This window comes from Mustela lutreola, chromosome 3, assembly GCF_030435805.1.
Source record: "Mustela lutreola isolate mMusLut2 chromosome 3, mMusLut2.pri, whole genome shotgun sequence".
Taxonomy (NCBI): domain Eukaryota; kingdom Metazoa; phylum Chordata; class Mammalia; order Carnivora; family Mustelidae; genus Mustela; species Mustela lutreola.
In genome coordinates, this window is record NC_081292.1 from 202,231,695 (window position 1) to 202,257,981 (window position 26,287).

Below are 26,287 nucleotides of genomic sequence, written 5' to 3' on the forward strand. Positions count from 1 at the left end.
ACGCATGTAGCGGTGCATATTAAGTTCAGAACTGCTTAAGTTTGAACCCATTGTTTACTCCCCTTCCTACCTCCATGTTTTAGATATATGGTATCATACCTGACATCCTTTTATTTTATGATCCCTTGACTGATTTTTGTAATATAGCTAACTCACTGCTTTTATGCCTCCTACTTTTCTTCTACTTATGGTCTTTTCTTTGCATTCAAAAAGTCCCTTTAGGGACTGTAGGGCCTTTGGCTCAGTTGGTTAACTATCTGACACCTGATTTAGGCTCAGGTTGTGAACTCAGGGTGGTGGGATTGAGCCCTGAGTCAGGCTCAGTGCTGAGTGTGGAACCTGCTTGGGATTCTTCCTCTCCCTTTGCCTTTCCCCACTGCTTGTGCACACACATGTGTGATCTTTCTTCTAAAAAAAAAAAAAAAAAAAAAAAGTCCCCTTTAACATTTCTCGTAGGGCTAGTTTAGTGGTGATGCATTCCTTTAACTTTTGTTTGACTGAGAAACAACTCTTTATTCTATTCTGAATGATAGCCTTGCTGGGTAGAGTATTCTTGGTTGCTGTGTTTGTTTGTTTTTTTCCTTTCAGAACTTTGAATATATCACACCATTCCCTTCTGGCCTGCAAAGTGTCTACTGAAAACTCCACTGATAGACTAATGGGGCTTCCCTTTTATATAACTGCTTTCTATTCTCTTGTTGCTTTTAAAATTCCCTTTATCACTACTTTGCTGCATTTTAATTGCTATGTGTCTTGCTGTGAACCTCCTTGGGTAGATTTTTATTGGAGAATCTTTGTGATTCCTGGATCTGGATTTCTGTTTCCTTCCCCAGATTCAGGAAGTTTTCAGACATTATTTCTTCAGATAAATTTTCTGCCCCCTTTCCTATCTCTTCTTCTGGGATTCCTATAGTGTGAATGCTATCATGCTTGATGATGTTACTGAATTCCTTAAGTCCGTGTTTATTTTTATTATTATTCTCTCTCCTGTTCACTTTGATTGTTTTCCATTACTCTGTCCTCTGGGTCACTGACTATTCTTCTGCTCCCTCTAGTCTACTATTTATTTCATCTAGGAAATGCTTAATTTCAGTTATTGAGTTCATCATCATCCAAGTGACTCTTTTTTTGTTTTCTCTTTGTTGAGTGTCTCACTGAGGTCCTCCACTCTTTTTTCAAGTCTAGTAAGTATCTTTATGACCATTACTTTAAATTCTCTATCAAGTATATTACTTCTCTCCATTTGAATTTGCTCCCTTGCTGTGATTTTGTTCAGTTCTTTCATTTGGGACATATTCTTCTGTCTCCTCATTTTTGTCTAACTCTGTGTGTGTTTCTATGTCCTAGGAAAGTCCCCTACATCTCCTGCTCTTGAAAATAGTGGCCTTATGAATAAGAGATCCAATAGCTCCCTGCAGTGCAAAATCCCCTGTTTACCAGAACCTGGTGCTTTGGGGTATCTCCTATGCGTGTTGTGTGCACCCCACTATTGTGATCGAGCTGCTTTTGCCTTCAGTGCAGTCATTTCTGATAGCTCTCATTGTTTTGCAGCAAGGTTTGGTCCCTGTGTTATCATTGGGCCAGACTTGGGCTTGAGCTGGGTCAAACCAAAGGTTTGCCAGAGATGCAGTAGCACCAAACTGCAGGGCATTTTCCCTGTGTTGTCTCCTGAGAAGCTTTTGTTGCTCAGCAGGGCTCACAGTCAGATCTGATGTCTGCTCCCAGCCCAGCAATGGAGCCACAGTAGACTGGTGTGTGTCATTATCCTCCATTCTCCCCAGGGAAGGAGTCACTCTCATGTAGCACTGCCTCCTGTCAGGGCTGCTTGCACACCACCAGGCTTGTGGCACCAATGTGGATGGGCTCCGGCCAAGGACATATTGAAGGGGGCAGGTGTGGAGAAGCACACTAGGCCAGGGTTACTGTTAGCAAGGTAGGTGGAAAATGTTGGTCAGTGTGTCTAGGCTAGGGGACAAGTGAGGATAATGATACCTGCCAACTCTTTTTTTCTTAGAATAGTCTCCTAAAAATTCCTGCCCCTCTAGCACATGTTGTGAGATTAGTAAATAAATCTTCTTTGCATATATCCCAGGCATTTTTTTAAACTGCTGCTTCTGTGCTGCCTCCCTGGGCTCTTTGTTATGCTGTCTCTCTAAAGGCAGGACTCCACTTCCTGTCACCCTCCTGGCTCTCCTAGAGCTGAGCTCACTGAATTTTAAAGTTCCAGGTGGTAAGCCCCACTGATCATAAGAACTCAAGAAATTAGACCCCCCTATTTTCAAAGCCAAATGTTATGGGGATTTATCTTCCCTGTGCAGGCTCCTGTGCCTGGGGTCCTTGCTGTAAGGGTCTGTTTCTCACCCTTCTCTGTGCCCCCATTGTTCCTCTCTCCCTCCAGCAGTCCTGCAGGTCCATTTAGCTCCCAACCACATTTATGCCTTTCCCACCCTCTTTGATGTGGCCTCTTCTCTATGCACAGCTGTGGAGAGTCTGTTCCTCCAATCTTTGAATTGTTTTCTGGGTGATTTACTCTGATATGGATGTTATCTAGTTGTATCTGGATGAGGTGAGCCTCCAAACTGCCCACTCTGCCGTTTTCCCCTAAAGTCCCTGCCCCACTTCGATTTATTTAACCCATCTCTGTTGCTGTCTTTTTTTCTAATTTTTTTTTTCATAGAAACAGTGTTTTGTTAAAGTGCTCTTCACAGAGTCACTAATAGTCTTGTGTTGCCAAACCCAGGGGTCAATTCTCAGGGCTCATTTTACTCATTTGACCTTTTAGGACTTCTGACATGGTTACTCTTAATCTCATTGAAACTCTTTCTTCATTTGGTTTCCAGACCTCACACTTCCTGGTGTTCCTTCTAGTCCATCTGCTCAGTCTGTCTCCCTGCTGTCTCCCCCTCATCATTCCAAGTCTCTCCTCATCTCTCATCTCTGTTTACTTTACTCATCTCATCTAATCCTGTGGCTTTAAATACCTGAACTCCACACCCATGTACCCAACAGCTGTTTGGTTGGTATGCACTTTTGAATATTTTAAAAACATCTCAGACTTACCATTTCCAAAACCAAACTTTCATTCCTTCCCACAGTGTCTTCCACCTTTGGTCTTTTTCATCTCAGTTCATGGAACTTCTATCCTTCCATTTGCATAAGACAAAATCCTAGAAGTCATTCTTTTTTTTTTTTTTTTTTATTTGACAGACAGAGATTACAAGTAGGCAGAGAGGCAGGCAGAGAGAGAGGAGGAAGCAGGCTCCCTGGTGAGCAGAGAGCCCGATGAGGGGGCCAATCCCAGGACCCGGAGATCATGACCTGAGCTGAAGGCAGAGGCTTTAACCCACTGAGCCACCCAGGCGCCCCCTAGAAGTCATTCTTGACTTCCATCTTTTTTTTACATTCATATTCAATCAATCCATCAGGAAATCCTATTGATTCTACCTCTTAAAATATCTACAATCCAACTACTTCTCTCCAACCCCACTGCTCTCCACTGCTTTAAGCCACTGTTATTTCTCTCTTGGGCTATTGCCTCAGGTTCTCTCTGCCCTCCCTACTGCATAAAAGTTAGAACATGTTATCCCTCTGCTCAAAACACTACACTGAGGGAGACCTGGGTGGCTCAGTGGGTTAAAGCCTCTGCCTTCTGCTTGGGTCATGATCCCAGGGTCCTGGGATCAAGGCCCGCATTGGGCTTTCTGCTCAGTGGGAAGCCTGCTTCCCCATCTGTCTCTTCCTGCCTCCTCTCTCTATATATCAAATAAATAAATAAAATCTTTAAAAAATCTTAAAAAAAAAAAACAACACTACACTGAAATTCTATCTCAGGATGAAAAGTCAAAATTCTTAGAACAATCCAGAATGCTCTTGATGACACTCCCACCCCCTGCCCGTCACCATCCCTCTGGTTTCCTTTCCTATCATTCTCGTCTTGGCTCACTCTGCTCCAGCATCCTGGATGTTCTTAAGCACGCCTATCCCATAGAGATGGGGCAGCTGCTGGCCTCTCTGCTTGGAAAACTCCTCCCCCGATGTCCACAAGGCTCTCTCATCACCCTCAAGACTTTTCTCAGCCCATAAGCCCTTCCCTGATCATCCTGTTGAGTTGCAAACTGACCTCCCCTCTGGCTCTCCGAACCTTCCTTTCCGGTTTTAGTTCTCTCCGTAGCACATACTATTTTCTAATTAACTGCTTAACTTCTTTCTTTTATGCCTACTCTGTCTCCCCCCTGAAGAAAATGGATATTGTAATATTATTTATTATTGAATCTTCAGTGTCTAGGTACACTGGTGATCATTCATCAAATATTCATTGAAGAACTTTCTTTATACATGCATCATCGTGCACTAGTCTAATTATTTATTAGGAATTAATTCCTAGGGTCAAATTTAAGCACAAATTGCCCAGAAAGGTTTTAGCAATTTGTTCCCTCAAAGAGTTCATGAGAATGTCTTTTTCCTGATACCTTCACCAGCATCATCCCTGGTCACACTATCCTTTCTGTTCCTTCCACTCACCATGTTTGTCCCCCCTAGATGCATTTGTACCCCCTTCTCCACAACTTCCTCCTCCAGAATACTCTCCTGCCACACTTTTACTTGGTTTAATTCCTCATGGTATTTAGGTCTTAACTTTGTCACTTCCTTGGAGAGGACTTCCCTGATCATCAGCTGTTAAGTAACTTCTCAGTCATTCCGTATCACATCATGTCATTAGCAGATATTATCTTATTTCTGTATTTGCTTATCTATGATTTCCCTCCCTAGAATGTAAGCTCCATGAGAACAGGAGACTTACATGTTTCTTCCAACACTATCTCCAGTAAATGTGTGTTTGATAATGGAATACACACTAGGTATTAAAATTTTTCAGTATTATGACCTGCTGGGTGAAAAGTGGATTAAACATGAATTATTTTCCTGGATTGGTGAGGCTGAGCATCTTTCAAGTATGACAGCCTTTTTCTCATCAGCAAATCCTGAGATGATCTAGAAGTTGAAAGGTTCAGTTAGAGTATTTGTCTTAGATAGGCTATGTCCAATTTCTTGTTTCAGATGTGTTGCAGCGGGTTTCTTATATTGCTAAGAAGCATTGTATTTTACATTATTGAACCCTCTTTGGCATTGACGTCAACATTCGTATCCATAAAGGCAGATTCCTTCTGCAAATTTCTCACATACATGTTTTCTTTTTGTCTTCACAGCTTTTAGAAAGAACCAATCATGGCTTTGAAGACTCGGACTCCGGTGCTACCAAGAGTCCACTCCACTTAGCTGTAAGTGAGATACCGTGGGCGGCTTCCTCTGCTACAAATAGAATCTAGGTGTTCCTAGAAGTAGGCTGCTCTTAAAATGATAGTGTAGTAACACAGTAAGAACTAATAATGAAAACAGTACATGGGTAAAGCCACAGGCTGCAGAGAGAAAGATTGACTCAAATTCCAATCCCAACTTCACCCACTGGTGACCTCAGACACATTACTTACCCCATATGGGCCTCAATTTCCCCAATTGTCAAATGATGGCAAAATAAAAGAGACAATTTTCTTAGAGCCTTTACCACAGTATACTTAATAAATTATTATTATTATTTTTAAATATTTCATTTGTTTATTTGATAGAGATCACAAGTAGGCAGAGAGGCAGGCAGAGAGATGGGGGGAAGCAGGCTCCCCACTGAGCAGAGAACCCGACAGGGGGCTCAATCCCAGGACCCTGAGATCATGATCTGAGCCGAGGCAGAGGCTCAACCCACTGAGCCACCCAGGCGCCCCTTAATAAATTATTATTATACATTTTAACTGTCTTTATAATTATTACTATCTAATAGTTCAATTAAAAACATTGAGGAAATTTGGAGAACACATTTTGGGTTTTTTGGGTTTTTTTTAAACCTGTAACACAGGTGTTTTTTTTTTTTTTTTTTAAGATTTTATTTATTTACTTGACAGACAGAGATCACAAGTAGGCAGAGAGGCAGGCAGAGAGATGGGGGGAAGCAGGCTCCCCATCAAGCAGAGACCCCGACTCGGGGCTTGATCCCGGGACCCCGGGATCATGACCTGAGCTGAAGGCAGAGGCTTTAACTCACTGAGCCACCCAGGCGCCCTGTAAAGATCTGATTGTAGCCAACAGTACACAAGTCTACAGCCTACCACAAAATCAATCAAATTCCACAGTTAAAAATTGTGAGCTATTTAAACACAAGCTTGCGAAAGCGAGGTGAGCGGATGCATAAATGCAACTCGACTTCTCCTGCCTGCGCTTGAAATCAGGGTTTTGTAGGAGGGATGAGGCTGTCATTCTTGTACTGGCTGAGACCTCCGAGCGGGGAGGAAGACCGATCCTGTCACCAGCAGAGCTTCCTCTTCGCATCCCTGACTGAAGGGAAACGCAACAGCTCAGAGCGAGGATCCCCAAACTCTCCACGGGGGTGACCGAGCCGGCAGAGTCACGTACCCCTTTCTCTCAGCCGGTGTCCTGCTAGCAATTGGTGATCACCAGCTCTTCTCTAGAAGCGTCTGGGACGGGCAGCCCCACCCAGCAACAGCAGCTCCCCTGTAGAAGGTGCTGCAGCAACGTGGGGCCTCAAGTCCACGGCCACAGCGATGGTGTCTGGGCCTATCTGGAGGCTGAATTCTAAGAAGAGCGGAAAAGGGCCGGGTCTCTAAGTTGAACTATTGGGACTTTCCCTTAATACCATCCCGTATTAGCACTTCTCAGTGTCACTCTGATGAGTAACTGAGATGAGATTTTGTAGAACAGAGGGGAGTGTTTTGTCGATGGGCACATGTAAGTAGTCACACAAGGCGAGGGCATGACCCCACCCCAGCAGGACTGGGATGAGCTGATCACACCGCACGGAGCCCCGGCTTCGCTGGCCGTCTCCCCACATGGTCGCCAGCACCCCTGTTGATCCCGGTCACCACCCTCGGCCACACCCACCAACACATCCACCACACACACACGCACACACACACTGAGTCCAGTGAAATTAGGCTGCAGTTGCATCCGTCTTTGTTCCGGAGATGGACTTAGAGTGGGAGAGGCGGATGGATGGTGGATATTTGCATGTATAAAGCTTCATGCCCCTTGGCTCTCAGTACACGTTGCCCTAAAGGTTGCTCCCTAGAATCTCTGTACAACCATCTTCTGCCCCTGGGGAAGGTCCCCCAAAGCGGAGGGTTCACATACAGCATTAGCTGCCTCGAGAGAGGACTGTTTCGGGGATCTCAGACAGAATTCACATGCCCTTCATCAGTGGGGTCACCGGCTAGTAATCTGAGAAGAGACTTTCTTAGCTTCCCCCAAATTCTGCCACCTCGAATTTTTTTTCTGAAAATTATTGTTGGGTACTTACCATGTGTCAGTTGCTCTGCTAAGATCAGGGTTTCTGGTCTTGTAAAGACAAGGTAGTGTGTTTTCAGTGGAGAGAACTGGGCATTTGGCACTTCTGCTGCTGGCAGGCGCCTGGGAAGAACACTCAGAGAGGAGGTCCCAGCCCCCAGTCTTCCCGTGAACAACTCACGACGACATGGTTTTCCCACCTGTAAATTTAAAGGAGTAAGTTAAAGACTCCAAACCCTGTCTAATTTGTAAATTTATTTCAATTGTTTTTTGTGGTATCTTGGCCAAATACCTGACCCTTGTGTCTCAGTTTCCTCACCCATGACATGAGGAGAACCGCAGTACCTCTGTCATAGGGCCATTGTGGAGGTGACACAAGTCAATGCACGTTAGGCGGCTAGAACAGTGCCTGGCAACAGGTACAGTCATCCTCACTAATGCCGACGTATCAATCTCGCGTTTAACACACACTGACCGTGTGTGCTGAGCACTTGTTCTGGCAGCTGGAGAGGTTCCTGTAAATAACAACCAGCCTCTGTCCTTGTAGGGTTTCTAGTCTAGGAGGGAAATAGGCAAGGAGATCTGTAACATGACGGGTGGTAGGAGGTGCTATGGACGGGAGGTGCTATGGACAGGACCAGTAAGACGCACTGAGGTGGCAAGTGAGGCTCTACTTTGTGTAGCATAGAATCTCACATCTGAATGAGACCTTAAGAGCTACCCATGTTGATATCTGACAGAAGAGTGTTCTGGGCAGAAGTGCAGAGTCCCTGGGGTAAGGGCAGGCTCGGCATGGTCCCAGAGCAGCAGAGTGGGGCAGGGAGAGTGGTAGGAATGCAGGGTGACAAGTTGTGGAGGGGTTGGAGAGTCAGGGGAGGGCCTCCCGCTCCATTGTAAGAATTTCAACTTTTTTTTTTTAAAGATTTTATTTATTTATTTGACAGACAGAGATCACAAGTAGGCAGAGAAGCAGGCAGAGAGAGAGGAAGCAGGCTCCCCACCGAGCAGGGAGCCTGATGCGGGGCTCGATCCTAGGACCCCGAGACCATGACCTGAGCTGAAGGCAGAGGCTGTAACCCACTGAGCCACCCAGAGGCCCCAGAATTTCAACTTTTATGTGGAGCAAATTAGAAAACCATTTGGAGGAATTTGAGGAGACAGATGATATGAGAAGACTTCTGTTTGAAAGGATCACTTAAGCTTCTGTGTTGAGTTTACATCATGAGGGAACAAACACAGAAGCCGGACAACCAGGAAGTGATGTTGATGTTGATCTTGATGATGGCGATGACTTTGACCAGGCTGATAGCAGTGGGTTAATTCTAAAACTATGTTATTCTTGCCCTCTAAATGCTAAAGCCTTTTAAAAAATTATTATTTGCTTCAAGAACCCTGCAAGTATGCCTGTCACCCTCTCCAGGGGCCCTGGTGGCAATTAGCTTGATAAAAACCCAAAGCACATTATTTCTTCCATGGATGAATTCTAGGAATGAAATAGAACCAGATGCCCCCAAACCTGACCTGCCTTGAGTTACCATTTCCTGGCTGAGTGATCCAAGTCTCCAGGGTTATCAACCCAGCAAATTTCATAAACATTTCCTCCACTTGAAAAAATTAAATCAAGAAGCAAGGTTATGCAAATGAAAGGATCCAGCTGTCAAGATTCTGGATGGACCCATTGTTTGGTGGACTCTGTAGAGATCCCAGATTCTTTATCCCAGATTCTTTCTCCTCATTGCCTCCATTCCTATCTGAAAAGTTCAAAGAATTAATTGTATTTAAGACACATTTAAGTTACCTAACAATATATTTTTTTAAGAAAGATTTTTCAGGAAAGCAAAGTTAAAATATTTGATTGCTTACCTCTGTGAAGGTTTAAACTGGCTTGACTATTGAAAGCCAGACTATTCCCTGCTTTCTGAACGAACATGTTTGTTCTTTTCTATGATTACCTCCTCATTTCATTATTTCCTAAATTATTGGTGAAACTACCTTTTAATTAGCTAGTTTAGAATGGAAATAGAAAGAGAAATAGGGCAATTTTCATCATGTACTGCTGACATGAGAAAGGTCTCCTTTCCTGCCTACCTGAGCCTCCTCAAAGAGTTTAAAGTGTCACTGTATACTTTGGTGTATACTCCAAGAACCATATACCTGTCCAAAGACAGAATCATGCATTGAACCCTAACTAGCATTTCATATCGCATGGTCCTTTGTCTACAGGGTTGAGCTCTAAAGTGTGGCAGTAAGTGAAAGTTCTTGTCTAATCAAAGTTACTTTCATTATTTCCCTTAAATTGCCCTTAAAGTTGAGTGCACATAGCTTTATGTCTTCAATTCTGTGGGGTCATGCTTTTGCATGCTAAAATTCAAGCTAGATCACGGGTGAGAAATGAAAGGAACTCTATGAGTAAACCTGGTCTTTCAACCATTCTGTCTTTAAGAGACTTTCAAGTGCCTGATATAGAAGAAAAGAAAGGATAGAATTGTGAAGCTTTCCTAATCACCAGCAGGGTCACCCTTTTTTTTTTTTTTTTTTTTTTTTTAATTAAGCCTCTAAATTTAACACAGGCTGATGGATGTATTTTTTGTGGTGAGGATTAAAGGAGAAAATGTAGGGACAAGTTTAGCACCTAACTTAAGTGCCTTGTAACATGACTCTGCTGTTCAGAGCAGAGCTCATTCCTTCCCACTGCCTTCCTTCCTACGTCCATTTCTCGTTCCCGTGTCTTCTCTTTTTAAAATCTGAACATGTTAGCCATCATGTTTTGTAGGTACACATGCCATTTATGAGTTGCTGATTCTATTTTCCTAGGCTAAGTTATACTGATGGAAATGAACATGTTGACTGTCTTGGTCACAGTAGTCACTGGCACCGAAGGAACCAGCATTTGCAGAGGACATCTAGACCCTGCTGCTCTCTCCAGGGAATTCATTTCCCTTTGGTGTGAAGTCAGGATTTCCACATCCGCTCAATCTGTTGCTGCCATGACACTTTAAAATGAGAAGCGTTTTTTGCAAAGTCAGTTTTCAAATAAGTCACAGATAAGCCAGAGGGAAGTGAGATAGACTGATTTACACCCTGATGTAGACCCTCCTAGCACCACTGCTTTTTACCGGAGGATAGGTCCTCCCAAGTGGCTTCAGATCACCTATGGTCAGTTGATAATGGCCGAAACTGGGGGGTGGGTATGTAGAAATTCATTACATTCGCCTCTTCTCGTTGTACAGGTTTGAAATTTCGTACAGTCAAGAGGTAAAGGGACATATTCCTTTTGGTCTTGTGCCCTTTCTGTAGGTGCTCATGAATAGCCCACAGTCAGGCTCTGGGGTCTGATTGGTCTGGCTTGGAACGTCAGTGCCCCCATGTAAGGCTGAGTGACCATGGAAAGTCTAGGTGATGTCTCTGCCCTTCTGTGTCCTGGTCAGTAAAGTGGGGATAACACTAGTATCCAAATTATGGGTTGTTGTGGCAATTAAATGAGGTGTCTCATGTCCAGGACTGCCCGACACACAGGGAAGGCTCAGTAGATTTAGCTATTGCTGCAAATTTTAGGTCACACTGAAGGCTTATAATCTTACAGTTACGGTTTGCACAACAAGTGTAGATCAGAAAGGTGGACATAGAGGAATTTGTTTTCCTGTATCAAGGAGGGCAGTTTGTGTAGTAGAAGAACGGTAGTCTAAAAGTTATCCCCAATGTATACTTTTTTGCCTCCTACTTCTGTTCAAGTCACTTTATCTCTGTGTTAAGCCTCCTTCTAGGTGGGAGGGAGGGGGTCTAGGTTTTTGATTCAATATTTGTTGGAGACAAAGATATTATGTTTAAAAGTCACTTAAGTGAAATCACTGGGAAAATTATAAGACATTGCCCAACAGCCTAGATTTTAGTGGTCACAGATTCTGGGTTTCAAATTTGAACATGGTCACCTAATAGGTGATCTTACCTAAATTAATTAACGGTGCTTGTTTTGTTTTGTTTTCATTGATAAAAAGACTGTTTGGGTAGGTAAATAGCTGCGACTTAAAAAATATATGTCTAGGTATGCCTGGGTGGCTCAGTTGGTTAAGCCGCTGCCTTTGGCTCAGGTCATGATCCCAGGGTTCTGGGATCGAGTCCCGCATCGGGCTCCTTGCTCAGTGGGGAGCCTGCTTCTCTCTCTGCCTCTGCCTGCTTGTGTTCTCCCTCTCTCTTTCTATGACAAATAAATCAATAAAATCTTTAAAATATATAGATATATGTCTAAAATGTGTATCTATATTTCTACTACTAATACTAAGAAATGATAATAACGGCCATTCCATTAAGTCATTAATCACCAAATAATCAAGTGTCTGTACCCACCTGGTGCCCATGCCAGGCGTGATTAGGGGACAGCAGTGAGAAATACACACGAAGTGCCTTCAACCAGAAGTAATAAGCAAACCAACAGATGAGTAGCAGATCTCAAGTGGTAATAAGTTCTATAAAGATAAAATAAAGCAGGATAAGTCGGGACGAGAGTGTCTGTTAATACGCTGAGGTGGAGGGCGGAGGGCTGTTTTTTGGCTCTGGAGAACCTCCAGAGAAGGTGCTATTTGAAGCAGAAGTACCAGGAGAGCATTTGAAGAGCTTTTCAGACAGGTAATAGAAAGTACAGATACAGGGCACCTGGCTGGCCCAGTCGGACAAGCATGAGACTCTTGATCTTGGAGTCATGAGTTAGAGCCCCACACTGGGTGCAGAACTTACTAAATAAATAAATAAATAAATAAATAAATAAACTTTAAAAAAAGGAAGGAAGGAACAAAGAAAGGAGAAATGAAGGAAAAGAAAAGAAAAGCAAAAGAAAGGAAAGAAAAAAGCTGTGGTAGCCAGGAGGAGGAAATGCATGTATTTAACCATGGGGTAGGAGAAGGGGTTGGTGTGGTTGCACAGAGTGGGTGAGGCAGCTTGCTGACGATCAGGGTTGAAGGAGGCCTAATCCTAAGAGCTCAGTGGTTTTGGATTTTATTATCAAGGAGGTAAGAAGCCACTGACTAGTTTTCATCAAGGGCTGATATGTCCCACTTGAGTTTTAAGAGCTCTCACCTGGAGGCTGAATGAGTAAAAGGTGGCACTGGGAGAAGATGGAAAGGAAGGCTCTCGCCATAATTCCAGCAAAAGAGGATGGCGCTATGATGAGAACTGGGTCGACTCTGGATACATTTCAAAGAAGGAGTAGAGATGATGGCGCGTTGAGGGCTGTGTGAGGCTGTGTGCTACACCTGTGTGAATTAGAACAGGGATGCAGAGGTAGATGTTTTCCTGCTTGGGGCCTGAGAACCTGGAGACACCTCTGTGTGCTTACTCAGCAACACACCCCTGTATAGGGCCTGGCACAGCTAGCATGGGGAGCCCAAGGCTATTTTCAACACCTCCTTGCCCTAGTGTCCCAGAGCCCTCGTATAAGGCTACGACTCTGAGCTCAAGAGGGAAGATACAGACGACTCCAGAGTGCGGGGCCTGGGCAGCAACAAGCGTAGCCTTGCCACTTCCTGAGTCGGAAGAGGCTGCAGATGGACCAAGTTTGAGGAAGGAAATTGAGAATTTGGTTAGGGACATGTTAAGCTTGAGAGGCATATCTTCAAGTGGAAATATCAAAAGGCAGTTGAATATACAAGTCTAGAAGTAAAAGGAGATGTTACGAATGGGAAATAAATTTGAGATTCACCAGCCTGTGAGTTGTTATACATCATATTATAGGTAACGTATATGTTTACTACATAATATATAATAACCGTAATCATTCACAACAATAATGTCAAGAGAAAGTATTCAAACCATTCCTATCAGGACTCTTAAATTCTATGGATTTTTTTATATTTAGTTTTGGATATAATTGTTGTTAACATATACTTAGGGTAAAAATTCAAATGATTTTTTTAAAAAGTAAAATAAAACAAGTCCATATATTCGTGACTTTATTTTCCATTTCTAGAGGTAGCCGCCATTAACAGTTAATTTTTTTATTAAATTTTTTATTAACATATAATGTATTATTAGCCCCAGGGGTACAGGTCTGTGAATCGTCAGGCTTACACACTTCACAACACTCACCATAGCACCTACCCTCCCCAATGTCCATAACCCACCTTCTTTTATATTCTGAAATTTCGTATGAATACAGAAATATACATAGATATAGATAGGTATATATCTGGGTGTATTTGCTTTTTATATAATGAGGTCATGTTATACATACTGTCTGCGACTTAGTTTTTCAAAAAGGTTTTGATAGATTTTGCCAAATCACTCTCTGCAAACGTCATAGCATACACCAGCAACAGAGCATAGATTGCTTTTTTCACCATGTCTTTTTTTTTTTTTTTTGGATTTTATTTATTTATTTGAAAGAGAGAGCACGTGAGCAGGGAGTAGGGGGTAGGTAGAAGGAACAGGGAGACCAAGGCGGCTTCATCCCAGGACCCTGGGATCATGACCTGAGCCCAAGGCAGATGCTTAACTGACTGAGCCACCCCATGCCCCTGCTTTTTTTTTTTTTTTTAAAGATTTTATTTATTTATTTGACAGAGAGAGAGAGAGAGAGATCACAAGCAGGCAGAGAGAGAGAGAGAGAGAGATCACAAGCAGGCAGAGAGAGAGAGGGAAGCAGGCTCACCGTTGAGCAGAGAGCCTGATGTGGGGCTCGATCCCAGGACGCTGAAATCATGACCTGAGCTGAAGGCAGAGACTTAACCATCTGAGCCACCCAGGTGCCCCCAGGCCCCTGCTTTTATTTTACCATGTCTTAACTAGTACTGGATGTGACCAAACGTAATCACTGTCAGTCTGGTAGTTGAAAAATAGCACCTTAAAAAATGTACGTGTTTCCTCCATATGTTCATTGGCCTTTCCTATTTCTTATTTTGAGCTTTTCATGCCCTTTTGTACATTTTCCTAAGTTTTGAAATGGTTCGTAAGTTTTTTTGTGCATGAGAGATACTGTTCTTTTGTCTGTGCTAAGCTTCTTTTCAAACATGCTGTGCCTTGAGTCACCGCTGCAGCGGGGAAGGGAAAAGTGCAGCCGACAGAAGAGGGGCCCCTGGCTGGCGAGCACACTGGGAGCAGGTCTTCTCTGTGTCTCCTTCTTTCCCTCCTTCTCCCTCCTTAGGCCCCCCCATCCTTATCTTTCTTCTTTCTTTTATTTCCGATGTCCTTTGCCCTGTATGTGCGCATACATTTTTTAACTTTACAGACTTAATGCAAATTAACTCAATCTTTCAATTTTGTGTCTTGGTAGTGGGAAGCCTCTTGACCTAACATAGCATAGGACCTCATCATAGGCCTGAACTTGCTGCTGGTACACGGGAATGTATTTCCATGATTGTGTCTGTGTTTTCACGATAATCAGTGGGAGAAGTAAAGGAGAAAGGAGGAAGCATCCACTGTGCGCAAGATATTACGGAAAATCTTATGAATTTATCTCTTTTTATCTTTCCTGGGAGGCAGCTTTTATTGCTCTCATTTTATAGATGAGAAAACAAACTCTAAGTGAAATTAAAAAACTTGCCCGGGGTCCCCCTGCTTAGAAATTAAAATGTTAGACTGTAACAGATCTCTATGCTTCTGATAAATTATCAAGTCACATAGTCTTTAATGATTTTCTCCCCTCTAGGTTTAACAGAGAAGTCTCCCCCCAAAATATTCTGGTTGTGTCAGTATGTTTGGGACTGAACCGATAGAAGATTATATTAATTCATTCAGCTGCTAGTCTGTGTTAGATTATTAGATGAGTAGATACAAATACAAGAATACATTTAGTACCTCTGGAACATATTATTTCACAAACAAGAAAGAACTTGCAGAAATTCATATGTAGCCTGAGGCTTATGCATTATAATTTTTCAGTCTGACGTTCTGGTTTGTCTGTTTCAATAATTATCCCCAGCATCTTTCTGGTGTGCTCCTTGGAGCGGTCTCCAGCGGTGACCCAGGAGGCTTCGCCCCCGACGTGGGTGGTTGTGGGATTTGGGGTGAGCGAGCATTTCAGCGGTCAGTTTCTTCCTTGCAGGCCTACAACGGGCACCACCAAGCCTTGGAAGTCCTTCTGCAGTCGTTGGTGGACCTGGACATCAGGGATGAGAAAGGCCGCACTGCTCTGGACCTGGCTGCCTTTAAGGGACACACAGAGTGTGTGGAAGCACTTATCAATCAGGGCGCGTCCATCTTTGTGAAAGACAATGTAACCAAAAGAACCCCACTCCATGCCTCAGGTGGGTCCTGTCAGGAGTCCGGTTGCAAGTCGAAGGAAAAGGATGACAGCATTTCCTTTCATCCCCGCTTTAATGAAATTTCAGTTTTCTGTCTAGATTAACTCTGCCTACACTCTTCCAGAATGCTTTTGGCCCACTTGAAGAGGATCCACTTGAAGAGGATTAGTGTTTTCCAGCCAGAGAGGCTCTAGCCTTCTTCTTTTGGAACAGTTTTAGGTTCACAGCAAAACTGAGAGGAAGGCACAGAGATGTTCTATAGATTTCCTGTGTCCCTCCACCGCCCACCCACACACATGCGCGGACTTCCCCATTACCAGTAGCCCTCCCCAGAGTGTTTCATTCCTTACAATTGCTAAACCTCCAGGGACCCATCCTAATCATCCAAAGTCTTCAGTGTACCTTCGGGTCCGTTCTTGGTGCTCTCCCTTCTGTGAATTTGGACAAATGTATGATGACATAGATCCAGCATTATGGTATCATATAAAGAAAGATACTAGAAACACTGCCCTAAAAATCCTCCGCACCCTATCTTGCCCTCTTAACTCAGAAGAGAGTTCAGAATTTTGACCGGTGGCTATCCCAAAACTTCCTAAACTGGAAGCAGGGTGTCATGTGATCTTCAAATGAGTTACAAAGACTAAATCACACAGCATTTTATAGCAAAAAATCAACAATATTTTTACAGCTATTTCATAAAATGTCATCAGACAGCAATCTAATTGGTACATCATTCTCCTAGTCTAAATGATGCCTCTTAGCTTTTGCTCTGCTGCTGATTCTTGATGCATCATGTGTAAAAATAGAGACTCTTAAAAGTATATGTATTTATCAAAAAGTAAGTAGTTTGCCTTTTCTGGGACTTTTCTCATAAAATAAAATTCCGTCAAGACATTCTGGATGTTTACACAGATATAAAGGTAACGTGGGAGAATCTGTAGCTCAGCGAAGGCATGAATTCCTTTCGGGTCAGGAATTCAATGATATCAGCCTTTGATCAGGATGGTAGATCCTGTCTCACAAAGAGAAATAACTATCTTATTCAGACCATGGAATAATGGGTGGATTGGGGAACAAAGGAGCAGAGACAGTTTTTCGAAAAGACTTGTTAATTGATTCTTGTTACTTGGAAAAAAAAGTTAGGTCTTGTGAAACTATTTCCATATATATCTTTGAATTTCCAAACCACTGAAGAAAAGCAATATAGAGATTGAAAAAACATAGTGTTGCCTACTTACCTGGAAATGATTATTCCCGGAAAAAACTTGAGCCATGGGGTCAGTAATGGTTAGTAAGGTTAAACTATAAATTCTCATTTCCCATCACACTTTGTGCTTTGGTATTCTTGATATTATTGTGAAGTATCATTGTGAAGTTTGGGGTTCAGGGCATGCTTGGTATTATTATGAAGTTCAAATTTAGTTCTCCCTAAAGATTAATTGTATATTATTATGGCAAACATTCTCCTTTAGCTACAATGTACAGTATTTCCTGCCAGTTACAAAAGGCCTATTTCCATGGTGGAACATTGTCCTTGTAAACCGGTAAACAATGAAGGATGATCATTGTCGTTCATTTGCCACCGTGACACGGGTTGTGGGCCAATGGAGCCCCCTGGTGGTCAAGATGACTCACTCCTCTTGAATTTCCCTCACGACATTCATTAGAGACACTAGGACTGTCCTTGGACTCTATTTTCCACAAAATGTCTGCTGTGCAGAAGCTTTAGCTTGCGCTTCCAGAACCTCTTCCAATTTGAGAGGCAGTCTGATTGTTTCAAATCCTGGGAGTACTGGGAGGGCCCGAAGCCGGGATGGAGAGTAGAGTTTTGGCACAGAGAGTTGCAGTGGCAATTGTGGCCTGTGAGCAACATGAGAAAGGGCTGTCACTCATGCCAGGGAGAGACCGGGTCACTCATGCCAGGGAGAGACCAGGCTGGTCTGAGACAAAGCTGGAGTGTGCAGTCCAAGGAGATGCTAGCGTCTTTTTGCTAGAAGGCAACTAGGGGAAAACGTGTGTGGGAAGCGAATGAGAATCCTAGTGTTGCTACACTTTTATAGTAGAGAGGAATGAAAATTACCTGAGGGCTATGAGCTAAGTTCCAGAGCCTACTACTTCGGAACCCTACACCCTGCCCACAAAACAACAAAACAAAACAAAAACCCCCTTAGAAATGGGTTTGTTCTCCAGCATTCCTAGATGATTTTCTTCTCTTTTTCTGTGTAGCCAAAAACCAAACGTCTTTGGAACTATTATGATTATGAGTATTTCAAGAATATCAAATTGATATGGGAAGAGAAATCCATGAAAACACACCAGACCTGCATTCTCATGGCCCCACTGTCTGTGCTGTTCAGCTCTCAGTCCTCTGCCCATCATGTCCTTTTAAGCATCCATTGAATTCTTGCATATTTTACCAGTGGCAATAGATTTAGTGTAATTTTTCAAACGGAAAAACAAAACAGCAGCAACAGCAGCGTGTTGCCTGTACCCCGGTTCACAACAGATCCTCCTGAGACACATAACCGGGACACTGCTGAACGAGCTGAGCGCCCTGGTCTCCACAGTGTGGGCATTATTCCTGCCGTACATTTGGTTGTGTCGATGACTGTGAACTCGTTCTAATGTGCATTGTCCCTGGAAGACATGTCGTTCAGTTACTCTCACGACTGGCGGGCAATCAAAAAAAAAAATGTAAAACGCAGCTCTTAGAAGAACCTTCATCAGCCGAATATAGCTGCGGCTGTTCCCTTCCCTCTCCACAGCCATCGTGGGGTCAAAGCAGTGCGCTTTATGGTGTTCGCACTGTTCAGAAAGGAGAGAAGGTCACGTTGGGAATTTTAAGCATGTTTGTTCGCGTCCTACTCCCTCAGTGGAAAGCCATGTTTTCTGTAAAGCTGTGCGTTCCATTCATCAAGCTGGAGGAAATACCTTAGCCCAGCGGGTCATCATCCTGGGAGGCTCGCTTCCCTGCCCTGGAGACACCGCCACTCCCCAAAGTAGCATCTCGATTGGTGCGCCCAGTAGTACAACCTTGTATTTTTTTAATAAATAAATAAATAAATATTTATTTATTTATTTGACAGAGATCACAGGTAGGCAGAGAGGCAGGCAGAGAGAGAGGAGGAGGCAGGCTCCCCGCTGAGCAGAGAGCTTGATGTGGGGCTCGATCCCAGGACCCTGGGATCATGACCTGAGCCGAAGGCAGAGGCTTAACCCGCTGATCCACCCAGGTGCCCCCACAACCTTGTACTTGACCCCAGCTGGTCAAGGCCAACATTAGGGCCTGCTTTCCTGCCTGCGGGCAGCCCCACCAGGGTGGGAAGGGGCGAGGGAGGATGGGGCAGCGCCTGGGAAGGGGTGAGGCGGGCTCTGGAGTCACAGCTCAGCCAGGGACAGACAGAGGGGACGGGAGGTGGCAGCCATGCGAGCCCCCGGGAGGCAGCGAAACCATGGGTTGTAGTTGGCGGAGCTCGTGGGCAGAGCTGTCCGGCAGCTGCGGGGGCACATCGGTGAGTCTCCTGCGAGCCGCTGGCCAGTCCAGGAGGGCCGAGCCGAGAGCTGCGTACCCCGGCCCGGTGGGAAGCTTCGTGCGCGTCGCCCGTCCCCAGTCCGCACCACTGCTTCCACGTCGGCCTCCACACGTGAAGCGACTGGGAGGGAAAGACGGCGGGACCCGTCCCGCGTCTCCCTTCCTCCGCTCCTCTGCTGCTTCCTTCCCTCCTCTCCTGCGCCCCTTCTCCATTCCTTCTTCTTAAAAAGGGCGGGAGGCAGGCTGGACACGGGGTTATAAGGAATTGGGTGACTCTCTTGGGGGAACACGACGAACAGCTCCACATTCGGGAGAGGCCACCAGTCCCACACGAGCACGTAAGAGAGGACATCGGTTTTCCGGAACAAACTCCCCGAACAGGAACAGGAAGAAGCTGGGGGAGGACCGAAGTGTCTGATGGGAAGGACGGGCCGGAAGAACCGAGTGACAGACGCTGGGGCGCCACCTGCCGGCGAGCCGGGGGAGCGCTGGCAGCGGCCACTGAAACGACTAACCTGAAGTCCAGATAAACTTGGCTTTGGAAGAGTATGTGTGGTGCTGGTCTGTTAAGACGAATGTCCGCTCTTTCTTTTTCAGTAATTAACGGTCACACACTGTGTTTGCGGCTCTTACTAGAAATTGCAGACAACCCAGAAGCCATTGACGTGAAAGACGCCAAAGGACAGTGAGTGTTCTTCATCCGGGCCTGGGGGTGGCGGTTCTGTCCCAACGGGTCATGGGTCATGTTTATTAGACAGCGAGGCGGGTGAACGCTGAGTTCTAGTCTGAGCTGCATGTTTGGGGGAAATTCGTAGTTGAGAGCCCTAGAACAATGAGGGGGCTTTGCGCTGGAGCGCTGGAGCGTGCAGCCAAGGAGAGCGTGGAGAGGGGTGTATCTCGATGACAAGGAGCCAACCTTTCATGTCTGCGGCCGTGAGTCCTGGCCCTGCTTTCATTTGTTTCTTCTTCGTATCCGTTTTTACCCTCTTCTGAAGCTGCGCATTCCCATTTTTTAAACTAATGATGACAGTAGGACAGACCTCAAGAGGTTATCTCTATCATTAAAAAAAAACTTCATATTTTTATCATTTCTGAGTTTGTTTTTCCAAAGTATTTTCCATCTGTTAGCCCATCCCCCCACCCAGTCTTCGGGAAATGCGGCGCCAATAACAAAGAATGGAGTGACTCACCCCAGATGCATGAATTAGAGTCAGAGTTAAAACGAAAAGCTCACCTCCCGGGTCCCGACACTGTTTTTTTCCCTCTGGACTTGTCAGGCTTTTCTTCACGGCAAGGAAGCTTTGATGAACTAAAGTCTTAAGCAGAAGTTCAAGGTAGAAACTATGAAAGTAGAACTAAGATGATAGGAGCAAGAGAGCCTCCTGTGTAGACACGCCCCCTGCTCAGTGATTATTTGGAGAATACCAGGCAGTTTTGAAAATGATGGGATTAACATGAGCAGTTTGAGAAGGAACGTTCCCCTGTTCCACCTGGACCCCAACACCATTCCAGGCGGCCTTTACAGAGCAGGGATGGGGATAGCTTTCTCCATGCAGTGTGGAGTGAACTGGGGACACTCAAAATATTAAGCAATTGTTAAGAGGAGAGAGAAAGAGAAGAGAGATGGGTCCTCCTTCTGGAAGTAAGGGATGGGTTTTTGTTTGTTCGCTTTCCCTGATCTTCCTGCCTGGTTGATTTCTCTGCCTAGAACCCCGCTGATGCTTGCGGTGGCGTACGGACACATTGATGCTGTTTCACTGTTACTTGAAAAGGAAGCCAATGTAGATGCTGTTGACCTCATGGGCTGCACAGCTTTACACAGAGGGGTACGTGCCTTTCCTCGGCTTTAGTGAAGTAATTTTGCAGTGAGACCGTTTCCTCTTTTTCCCCCATATGAAGCTTTAGTAAAAAGGTTGTTCCCTAAGATAAGTAATTAATCTCAGCCAGTTGGTAGAACATGCAACTCTTGATCTCCGGGTCGCGGGTTGAAGACCCACATTGAGTACAGAGATGACAAAGAAAGAAAGAAAAAAAGAGATCACAAAACCTTCTGCAAAGGTAAAATAACAGCTGCTCCTAGGTCCTGCTTTTCAGAGTTCATGTTAGATTGTGATAATGGATACACGAACACCCGCTGTTGGTGGGATTGGTTCTGGTTTGTGATTATGCACACATCCTAGAAAATTTGCAAAAAAAAAGGCTCAAAGAAGAAAGTCACAATCACCGGTAATCTTACCCCCTGGAGATAACTACATTTCGGTGTATGTATCACCTGTCTTTTTTGCTGGATAGGGTTTGTTTTGAATTTAAAAAGAGAGAATACTGAAGATGCTATTTGGAACCTGGTTTTTTTCTCAAAGTAAATCAGGGACCTTTTTCCATGTCACTAAATGTTTTTCTGCCCCGTTATTCTAATCTCCCATTGTGTGCAGGAGGTGTAATTTATTCTGATGATTACCTAGTTTTCAGTGGCCATGCTATTTCTAATTGTTGCAAATGTTGGCCCATTCGCCACCGGAATTATGTATACTGTGGATGATTTTCCATACATATCTGCTGAAATCTTTCTAAAACATGCCAAACTAAATGAAACAAAAACAGAAATCATAAAGTTGCTGCTTGGGAATGGTGCCGAACACTGTGATGAATGAAAAGACAAACACTAAGTGGTCAATGTCATAATCACGGTTGACGACTTCCTGTGGGCGGAGCACAGGCTGGGAGACTTTACTGTCTCGTTACAACCTGCGAGTCATTGTTGCTGTTCCCGCTTACAGGTAGAGGAAGTGAGGCACAGACAGGCAGATCGACGTGCCCAGGGTTCACAAGCGGGAAGCCGGGGCTCCACCTGTACCTTCCTGATTCGAAAAGCCGGGATCTTCCGCTCTAGCTTGAGACCCTTCAAGTTATTGTTCAGAGAGTCTAGAGATGTTGCTAAGATGCTGGTGTGTTTGCAGACTTCTCTGTCATGAATCTTGCTGGGATTGTCCCCCTCTGTCCTCTGACCTATCCCCGATAAGGCCCAGGCGTCTGTCCGCTCACTGGGAGCCGAGCCTCATATAGTCACCGCCTTGCTTCCTGCGTCTCTGCCCTTCTGAGATGTGTCTTGTGTTTTTCATTGCAATGCATCAGATTATGACAGGCCACGAGGAGTGTGTGCAAATGCTGCTGGAGCAAGAAGTGTCGATTCTGTGTAAAGACTCCAGAGGGAGGACCCCGCTGCACTACGCGGCTGCTCGCGGCCACGCCACGTGGCTGAGCGAGCTGCTCCAGATGGCGCTGTCCGAGGAGGACTGTTCTTTCAAAGACAACCAAGGCTACACGCCGCTGCACTGGGCTTGTTACAATGGTGAGTGCGTTGCCCTTTGACTGATTCCAGTAGATTCCCTACCTGGCATGGCTGTGGTCTCAGCGGAGGTGAGAATGTACTGTAACGTCCTAAACCATGGTTTCCGATCTTTCTGAACCTGTGATACCTTTTTTCTTTTTTGAGCTCTTCCCTTCATGACCACCATGATGCCCTATTTTTGTCAATCACCAACATGTAACTCGCACTCAGAACCTCCAGTGAGGTGAAGTAACTAATTTTAATCAGGGTTTTTAGTTTACCTGGGTAAAGGAGAGCGCCTACAAGGAATTAAAATAATACAGCTAAAAACAAACAAACAAATATGATGTAATAATCTGTTACAGTTGCCAACTAGTATACACATGATTTTTTTTTTCGGCACTTCTTTTTATGTCCGATACCCCCTGTTTATTTAATTGCACTTGTTGTTTGGGAGATTTTAAATTTCTCATTTCACGTATTTGAGTAAAAAAAGAAAATGCATACTAATTGGAACATATCGGAAATACAGAAGTGCCTAAAGTTGTCTCCATTTCCAAATTTACCTTCTAATGTAATTCGGTAGGTATCTTTCATAATTTTCCTTTGAGAACAAAAAATAAATACAAATTGTATATGCATCTATTTTTGAAAACTAGAATCATGTCACAAATATTAGATAACTTTCTTTTTTGTTACTATTTACGTAAGTTTCTACTGGAGATATTCTCACAGATTGATATATATCAGTATCCGTGGGTCTTTTTCATGGTTGTTGCAGCAGGATACGTAGACATACATGTGAGTGTGTATACCAGAATTTATTGTTTATTCATACCAGATCCTTGCTGATGAGCATTCAGATTGGTTTCAGGTTTTTCCTGATTACAAACCATGCTTCAGTGTGTGTGTTCGTATTACAGTACCAGAAATTCTGTCAGTTAAGTTTCCAAAAGTGAAATTATTAGTAAGAGAGCATGTATGTTTTTTAATTTTAGTGAATTACACCATATTGCTTTTCAAAAAGAGTATAAAAGTGTATTACTCCATCAGTAATATAAAACTTGCTACTTTCTTAAGCCTTTCCCAGCTCAAGACAATATCATCTTTTTTAAAATTTTTGTCAATTTGAAGGACAAGAAACAGGCACCTCATTATTTCAAATTGCATTTCTCTTATAGTATATTTATTTATGTATTTGAATTTCATTTTCCTCTTCTGTACATGCTTTTTTCATCTGTTGCCCATTTTTTTCCTATTGAGTTCATCATTTCTCATATATTTGTAGAAGTACCTTGTCTTAGAAATAGGAACCCTCCACTTGTTATATATGCTGCAAATGTTTTCTCTCTGTCTATCATGTGTCTTTGTTCCTTGTTTATGAAACCCTTTTCTATGCAGAGGTTTTGAACTTTTATTAGTTAAATCTGTCAAATTTTTTCTTTTATTGCACAAAGGTTTCCAATCTTGTTTAAGAAACTCTCCCCCCCCCCCATTTTATGTGGATAATTTCCCAAATACTTCTTATTTGGTTTCTATAATTTTATTTTTCCATTTTCAATTCTTCTATTAAAATTTTCACTCAGAAACTCTGATTATTGGGACCAAAAAGGGTTTTGGGGCGCTCTCATATATTGACGTCAGACCTTCATTATAGTCCTCCTTGTTTCAGTGAGAGCAAGTTTTCTCCTGTTCAGCCGTTGGCAGGTTATGATTTTTTTTCCACTTACTAATGGATGAGAGCTCCCTAACCACCATCTGAGTCAAGCTGTGAGAGCTCTCTAGCACTAGAAAACCTACCGGAAGGGGAAGACACATTAAGAGTGCTGATTACAGTCCACATCCTCTCCCGCAGAGCCAGGTGGGGTGGGGAGAGCAGGTCTCTCTGTTCTTAGGCCACTGCAGGTGCACACAGGGAAGGAGGATCTGTCCTTTCCCAAGCAATCTCCTTTCCAGTACAGTCTTCTAGATCTAGGGCTCAAGCTCCCATCTTCCCAGATCCCTTCCACTGAGCACTTTGAATATTGACGTTTGTGCAAGCGTCCCCAGTCCTCCCTACATAGACCTTAGGTTAGGATTCATAATGGTCTCCAAGGAATGGTAGGTTTAGGTGCTGCCCTAAGAGAGGTCCTTTGGGGAGGGATTCATACTCCTAGAGGGGTTGAAGTGTTTGGGACTACTTGAGTGAGGGCTGGATGTAGTTGGAAAGCTAAACAGTGTAACTTGAATAAAGTTAGGGGATTTTATATTCATTACTTCATATGCCTCTCCATCCTCCTAAAAGCAGTTTCAGCTTTCTTCTCTACAAGTTCAAGAAAGGTGGGACTTGTATTTTAGCACTTAAAATTATCCAATCTACATAATTCTGGGATAGATCATAAGTGAACTCTAATTTAGCGCTAAATTCAGCTAAGAAGAGGTTCAGGACAATAGTCTGTATTCCAAAGCCAAACAGCATCGCCTTCTTGCTCCTCTTGCTCAAGGCACATTGTCTCACCAACCATAGTTAGGTCTTTTATCAACCCAAAACTCCATGATCCTGTGACATGAGAAACTGAGATTCCCAGATCCAAGTGGGTTGCCTAAGTCATATAACAAGTAAGAAGACAGAACTGGGGCCTTACTCAACTCAAAATCGGTTGATTTAGAAAATATTGTCCTTTTGTTGAAAATAATCCCTCACACTCATTAATCTGCTTATTAAAAAAATACTTATTGGGTGCATTCTGTTTGCCAGGAATTGGTCCTGGTGCCATTTTAAACCCTTCCATTGTATTATATAGTCAAAGCCCTTTCACCAGCATTGCCTCAAATACGGTTTTCTATCAGTCGCATCTTCTTTCCTGAATTAGGTTGCAGAATTGGAAGTGGGTGAAAGGAGAATTTCCTGTTGCAAACATGGGCAAACTGAGGCATACCTATGCCAGGCATCTCTCTCCTGAGAGCTGAGAAGGACCTCGAATCTATTCTACTTGCAAATGAGGTCCCTTCTTTCTCTCTTTCTCTCCTCTAGAACATATGGCCTTCCCTGTTTCATTATGTCTCCGAACACCTGTGAGCATAATTAATGACATTGTGGCATTTTGTTTATTCCGTGGAGAATGACTATTCAGCCAATTCAGGGAAATTCATAAGCCAGAATTCAGTACTTAACAACAGCAACAAAAATAGACTGTGTTGAACAAAATTACTTTCTTAGAAGCTCTCTAAATTCTGTTGATTCTTTGCAGGTAATGAAAACTGTATAGAGGTACTTCTGGAGCAAAAATGTTTTCGCAAATTTATCGGTAATCCCTTCACTCCACTGCACTGTGCAATGTAAGTAGAAATGCTGGGACTTGATGGTGTTGCCTTAATCCTTTTAACTATATACAGAGAGGTTGCTTCTCTGGGAAGGGACAGGCTTTTACACTATAGGTAAGACCAATGTATTCCACTTTGCAGCTAAAGGCAAATGGGTCTGATAGCAGAGTGTGGTCCTGAGCATTAATGATTTTCCAGGAGCTTTTTGTGGAGTGCCCAGGTTCCCAGGCAGGTCACATGGTACCTGAGAGAAACTACATGAAGGGTTCTGGGTGATTAAGAGGCACATTGCGCCCCAGGTGGGGAGCTCTCCAGAGATGACACACATTTGTGTACCAAATTCTAAACACAAGTTGGGATTAACAGCAATATACCTATGGATGATTAGAAGACATTTTATGCCAGGAAGACTTTTTGTATATTGTAATTCTCCATTCTTCCTGCGTTATAAGTTCTTTATCGATAAATGCACTTTTTTCTGCCACCTCATGGCATGAACCATCGTTGAGCGTGTACAGTGACTTCAGGGCAGACTTTCGTGGT

General features: G+C 43.8%; 1 protein-coding gene across 7 annotated transcripts in view; it reads left to right on the plus strand.

Moving 5' to 3' along the window:
* ANKRD44 (ankyrin repeat domain 44) overlaps positions 1-26,287 on the plus strand; it is a 318,146-nt gene that overhangs the window by 270,797 nt on the left and 21,062 nt on the right. For all 7 annotated transcript variants that reach the window (XM_059168514.1, XM_059168518.1, XM_059168517.1 and 4 more), the window contains exons 17-22: positions 5,208-5,279; positions 15,383-15,584; positions 19,711-19,798; positions 20,822-20,939; positions 22,246-22,462; positions 25,672-25,759. In XM_059168514.1, the coding sequence (XP_059024497.1) occupies positions 5,208-5,279; positions 15,383-15,584; positions 19,711-19,798; positions 20,822-20,939; positions 22,246-22,462; positions 25,672-25,759 (785 nt within the window). The remainder of the gene's footprint in view (positions 1-5,207; positions 5,280-15,382; positions 15,585-19,710; positions 19,799-20,821; positions 20,940-22,245; positions 22,463-25,671; positions 25,760-26,287) is intronic.